Source organism: Olea europaea, chromosome 5, assembly GCF_002742605.1.
Source record: "Olea europaea var. sylvestris chromosome 5, O_europaea_v1, whole genome shotgun sequence".
In the NCBI taxonomy this organism is placed as follows: domain Eukaryota; kingdom Viridiplantae; phylum Streptophyta; class Magnoliopsida; order Lamiales; family Oleaceae; genus Olea; species Olea europaea.
Window position 1 is genome coordinate 3,037,025 of NC_036241.1, and position 6,764 is coordinate 3,043,788.

General features: G+C 34.5%; 1 protein-coding gene across 1 annotated transcript; it reads left to right on the forward strand.

The window, feature by feature from the left end:
• Window positions 1-3,877: 3,877 nt before the first annotated feature.
• Window positions 3,878-5,882, forward strand: LOC111394920 (probable indole-3-pyruvate monooxygenase YUCCA11). Its single transcript, XM_023020968.1, has 4 exons — window positions 3,878-4,492; window positions 4,846-5,079; window positions 5,159-5,281; window positions 5,703-5,882. The coding sequence occupies exons 1-4, from the start codon at window positions 3,878-3,880 to the stop codon at window positions 5,880-5,882; spliced, it is 1,152 nt and encodes a 383-aa protein (XP_022876736.1).
• Window positions 5,883-6,764: the final 882 nt, after the last annotated feature.

A 6,764-nucleotide genomic window follows, 5' to 3' on the forward strand; every position in this document is an offset into this window, starting at 1 on the left:
AGGTCCTTTACGAAAATCAGACGTTTTGTTTATATAGTAGGTTGAATTTGGTAATATGGAGCGTTAAAAATTCGTGAGGCATTAAAATTACCAAAAGCCAGATAACACCGTCGCTCGAGCGAGGTGCTGGCGAAACTCGAGCGACGCACCTTCGCTCGAGCGACAGCTCAGCGAAACTCTAGCGACGTCTGTTCTGCAATTTAGGCTCGAGCGAGGTCAGGGCGAAACTCTAGCGAAATCAACGCGCCGTTTGCATCTTCAAAGCATCCCACTTTACCCTAGACCTATGCTATGAACTTTGCTAAATTGCAACTTTAGTCCCTGAACTATTAGACCTTTACAATTTGGTCCTTGACTTTACAATTTTGACAAATAGGTCATTTGGTCACAGATTGCCAATTACACATTCTCCTAACAAAAAGTATAGAGTTCATAACTGGATTTTGAAATCTTGATCATGGAATAAATTGGATCTTGCACCGAGAATCTTTTTCAACCTCAAAAGTTTTCAAATCCTAACTTTTGCTCTTTGATCTTGATGATTATGAGTGTTTCTCCCTTAATTTTGCTCTCTAATTCTCCAAATTGTGTTCTATTTCTCTCTATGTGTGGAACTCCTTTCAATTGCCTCGTTTCTTGTATTTATAGTTGCTTCCATTTTTTCCCGAATTCAAAGATGCCATGGGAGTGGCGTTGCCCCAACTCTGAATAGTGCTCTTTGGTGGCATGGTGGTGCAACGGTGGTCAAATAACCTCTGAGAGGTGAACCAGTCCTATGAATAGGTTGAAAGGGCCATTGTGTTTAGGCCAGAACTAAAGAACTGGCAGTTGGCAGTCAGAGACAAGCTATAGGAAGCCGGTGTTTTTCCCTATAATGGGCTTACTTTAAATTATTTAGTGGGTACCAAGGTTCGACATTTGACAGTTTTGGTCGGAGACACAGTACAGCTGATCTGTTAAGCTATGAGAAAGCTTCGAATATTCAAGTGGCTAGCTATGCAAGTCTTGAAAGAATTCTTTTAGCCTCTTATTCGCTAGATCTAAAATGGGCAATAGGAGTGGTTTTTCAAGACCAAACAAGGCCACCCTGCAATGGTGCATGAAAAGGGAGAGGTTTTTGTGCTGGGGCTCTCGGAAGCCCACGGCTATTGCTCTTGAATGGTATTGGACCAAGGCCGTACCTTTCATTGTGGGGAATTCTTGTGGTTTATCACTCGTCTTCTGTTGGCCAATTTCTGTATGACAATCGAATAAAACTCAGCACTACGCATCTTGTAGTATTTTTATCATAATTTTCTTTTCCGTTATCCAATTGAGGCAATTCAAATTGGGTTGTAAAGGTAACTCAAATAGCTATAATTTTACTGGATGTAGATCTTTTTCAATTCAAATGTTACTAGGCCAAAAATGGTCTCAATCTCCGGCTAAAATCTGGAATATCCTTGTGCAGTTGAAAATTGATTTGTGAAATATTTTGGCTATATTTTACTCCTTTTGACTTTTAATTACATCCAATTGACCCTTAGTGTTCTCGAATCTTCGTTGTGAAGTCCAACACAACTTTGAGTATTTACGTTGTAGTCTCCAAACTTTGGATCTTGCCTTTTTCACCAATTTTCGCTTCTTTCTTTTAATCCCACTTTCATTTATCGAGTTTCACCTAATAAGTGAAATATACAATAAAATAATTTATAATTGTTCAAAGTAACTCTAAATTGTCCATATTTTTAGGTCTAAATAAGTTATAAAATACGCTTATCAACATCCATGGATAGGGATACAAGTTTTGTTCTGTTCATCATTTGATATCATCAATGCTTTGTTTAACAATTATTTTTAATTTGCTCGTTTATCCTGGATTTCTTTCTTTTTCTTTTTCTTTTTCTTTTTTTTCTTTTTTACTCCTTTTCTTTTGGAGAGGAGAAGACAATTGGCGTGCACCTCTTTACATTTTTCTTATGATTTTGGATTTTGGATCTAGCAATTTTACGTTGACTTTTTAAAAGAAGGTTGACAGATGACTTTTTTTTACTGTGAGGCTTTGAGTTATACTCTAAAGGAGGCCCGACCTTTTGAAGATTGTTACCCTATTTTTGCAAAAATAATATGTTTTCTATATTTCATGGATGGCGCTTAAGAAGTAGTCAATATGTTTTATTATATTTGATTTATAAAAAATGTTAAAAAGAGCACACCAGGCGTCAGAGCCCATCATCATGAGCCGAAGAATGTCCTCAACTCAAAGTTTAATGGATTTCTTAATATTTAGAGATTTTCTTAGATTTCATGATTTTTACTAGAATTTATGTAAATCATAAGATTTTAGCGGGATTATTTTTTAAATTTTTTAATTGATTTGTTGAATTTCTTATAATTATAATAGATGATATTAGTTCCTAATAGGATATCCAAAAATAGAAACTCTAACCTTATCGTTAGACAATGCATTTAATATCATTAGTTTATTACACCAACAAATTAAACACTACAAGAAACTATGACTTTGCCGACCAGTTTTTCCCAACCAACCAAAAATTAGTCAGTGAAAATGCTCTTTTACTGATTTGTAAAAAAAAAAAAATCTTATGATAAGTTCCCTTCATCTTTCTGTTCCTTTCTTTGCATCTCTATATGAATTATTTGCCTCTCTTTGAACCTTCAAGGGACGATTTTTCTCTTTGGTTAACTAAAAACCTATATAGGAATGGGATATTTGTGGATGAGGGTCGTGGTTGCCAGTGGTGCTAATAGTGGTGGTTTGCTGGTGGTGGGGAGTGAATTTGAGTGAGTGAACGATGTTAGCAATAATATATTTGGTTCTCTTCAACTCTTAACTGGAAAACCAAATGTCCGATTGTCCTTTCTAATGAGTACTGAACTGCCTTGATATCTATGTTGAACATTTGAAAGTTGCTGTAGTGTCGACAGAAATCGTACCTTGCGTATTGAACATTTTTTTGTGGAATGAAATGAGGTTGCTGGTTTTTGCTTCTGGACGGAAGGTTGAGGATTAATTTGTGGTCTTTCCCATCTCTTATCTTTGAATTGCCGAAAAGATGTGAAGAAAACTACTTTAAAGTGGCAAATTAATTCTAGTCATCACTTATAACTGTCAGAAAGGTTTGTCAAAAGACACGACCATACGAACAGACACATCTCTTGAAATTTATATCTTTACATGAAGAGACACAATTGTTGAAAAATAATCATACAAAAAGTCATAATCATTAATATGAAAAGACACAACTTTCCATCCAAATATTTTCTAGATTCTATACGATTTTCCAATCATTTCAAGCATTTAAGTGGCTTAATTTCTCATTCATCAAATAACGAATTCCACTTAAATAATCATTTAAAACTAATCAAAACCAATTTTCGATACAAAATTCCAACACTTTGTTGTCGCATATTATATTTATTTATTCTTATCTTTATTTATGCTTGAGTTTCACTGAGATTGTAAAATATCTAGCATCCCACCAACCATTAAATGGAAATTACCATTTGTTTGAAGAAGTTCAAAAAAAAACTTGGAGAATTTAAAGAAATTTGATTAAAAAAATCAAGGATAAGATTTATGTCCATTATCATGTTAATTAAGAAAGACTTTTATTTAAAAACAGGAATTAAATGAAAGGATCGCACAATTCATTTTTGTGCCTTTTTTCTTACCTATACAAGGGGATATAGTAATCGATGTATAATCAATGTGAATTTCTCATTTTAATTAAGAAAGACTTCTATTTCAAATCAAGAATTAAATGATAGGATCAGACAGTCCATTTTTGTGCCTCCTTTTTTAAACCTCTATAAGGAGATGTAGCGATCGATGTGTAATCAATTGAATTTCTCGAACAGTCAAGGAAATAAGAAAATGCAGCAAGAAACTGTAGTTCTGATTGTAGGGGCAGGGCCAGCTGGTTTAGCAACTTCTGCATGTCTAAACCTCCAAAATGTACCCAACATTGTTCTAGAGAAGGAAGATTGCTGTGCTTCCCTCTGGAAGAAAAGGTCTTACGATAGGCTAAAGCTTCATTTAGCAAAGCAATTTTGTGAACTTCCTCACATGCCATTCCCACAAAATGCACCCACATTTGTGTCCAAAACTGGTTTTATCCAATACTTGGATAATTATGCTTCCCATTTTAACGTTAACCCAATCTATCATAGGACAGTTGAGTCTGCATCATTTGATGAGCGAGAAAGGAAGTGGCTTGTCATTGTAAGGAACACACATATTAATGCGGTAGAAAAATATGAGGGGATGTTTCTTATCGTCGCAACCGGTGAGAATTGTGAGGGCTATATACCTAATGTTCCAGGGTTAGATAGCTTTCATGGTGAGGTAATGCATTCTAGCCGTTATGAAAATGGCAAGAGATTTGATGACAAAAATGTCTTGGTTGTCGGTTGTGGAAATTCTGGTATGGAAATTGCATATGATTTGTCGAACTGGGGAGCTCAAACAAGTATAGTTGTACGCAGTCCTGTAAGTGATTTTTTTTTTTTTATCACGTTACGTATTTAAATATTTTGCACTTTTACCATTAAGAACTAGATTTTGCAACAGGCTATCAGCAATATAATTTTTCAATCCTGGTCTAATTTTATTTTTCGAAAAATATATAGTTGATTTTGTCGCTAACCTTTTGCGCTAACACCTTTTTGGTAGTGTGGAAACATTCACTATTGTTATTTTCATAGCAGTTTTATCTACACTTTTGTGCATGTAGCATAGATAGGACACACTATCAATATTACAAATTAAATAGCAGTAAATTAATGGCAACCTTTTCCAAGAATTGAATGCGATCATTATGAATCGTGGTTTCTTCTTTTCAGGTGCATGTTCTTACCAAGAGGATCGTGCAACTAGGGATGGTTTTATTGAAAATTGTCCCTTGTTACCTGGTGGACAATATCATATTGAATTTAAGCAAATTTATATATGGAAATCTTTCTGACTATGGCCTTCAAAGGCCAAGCAAGGGACCATTCTATCTCAAAAGGATAACTGGTCGATCTCCTGTTATTGATGTTGGAACAGTGGACAAAATCAAAGCACAAGAAATTAAGGTATACCTCATTTTTTCACAAATCTTAACTCTCTAAACCCTAGACGCTCACTTCTAACCAGATTCATCATCCTTTTCAGGTTTTTCCATCCATCAATAAGATCAATAGAGATTGTATACAATTTGCTAATGGTGACACAAAAAGCTTCAATGCCATTGTTTTTGCTACTGGCTACAGAAGCACGGTGAGAAAGTGGCTCAAGGTAATTCAGAAATTTTATATACTTAAACCCTGTTTGGTACCGCTAAAATTTAAATAAAAGTTAACAATTAATTTTAATCGTATATTTCCTAGGACACACTACTTTTCAAACACACATTCCATCAACTTTTATCAAAATCTACAAAAATCTGATTTTTAATCTCTACCAAGCAGGAGCTTACTAATTTTCTGTTTGTTGGCTCTCAAATAAATGAATGAAAAAACCCGGTCTAAAAAATTTAAAATGAAAAATCTTTGTGATTACTAGAAAAAGCGTGTTGGTTATTTTTACCAAGTGTTTGTCAAAATCTTCATCTTCTATAATTTCATCCAACGTGGAATATCACACTTGACAGTGTTATCTACTTATTTATGTTGTTTATACATTTTGGTGTTTTACTAACTTAATTTTTCTCAAACAGGATGATGGGGGATTATTTAATGAAGAAGGAATGCCCAAAAAGAGAGTCCCAAGTCACTGGAAAGGAGAAAATGGCCTTTACTGCGCTGGATTTTCAAGGAGTGGATTATTTGGAATTTCTAATGATGCCAAGTCTATAGCTCAAGATATTTGTGTGGCTTTTGGGCAAAAAAAATTATAGTTTTAATGAGTTTAGCATCGTTTGCTCTTCATAAGTTTTTTGGAAGAGGCGAAAAGTGTTTGCGTGAGTTGGAAGAGAATGAAAATATGTACCATACATGTCATATGCACGAAAGTGGTGCCGATTAATTTCACATCACATTTGCATAAGGCTTGATTTTGTTTTTAGTACTTTATTTTTTTAATTATAATGGTTTGTTGAATTATAATTTTTTATTTAAGGGCTTAGTTGATAGTATGTTAGGAGATTAAGGACCTGGGTGCAATTTCAATTGAACTTTGCATAGGTTAATGTATCTTCAGCTGCAACAGTGTATAGGATTCGCATTTTTAATTTTGATTGCTGAAATTTATATCTGCGAACTCTTGATCTGAACTCGCAATTTTGATAAACCAATGGACTTGTGATCGTGTATTCATATTTATTTCTCAAGCGCAACTTATCATGTGCAAGGTTATTTTTATTTCTGTTTTGCGAATATTCAAATAGTTATCATAAAATAATTGTACAATGAACTTCTAACAGAGTATTACGATTTAATACTACCACTTGAATCTAGAACCTAAATGCTGATGCTAACGTGTGTGGACGAAGAGGAACTAGCCAAGACATAGAGTGCGCTACAATCTCTCGGCAGTTCTCCATCACTTGAGCTTTCTAGATTGGCAGTTAATCATTCCCATGTGTGCAATATAATTCTCTCTCTGTCTTAGCATTGAGCCATATTACTCCTGGGGGACAATTGGGACGAACACATAAGGGGCTAATATCTAAACATATGCACTTCATTTTAATGGAAGAATGAGGTTTACATTGTAGTTTTCATCAATTGCTCTTTATAAAAACATGTTTTGTAGCATATAACATGTCCAAATGGTTTCT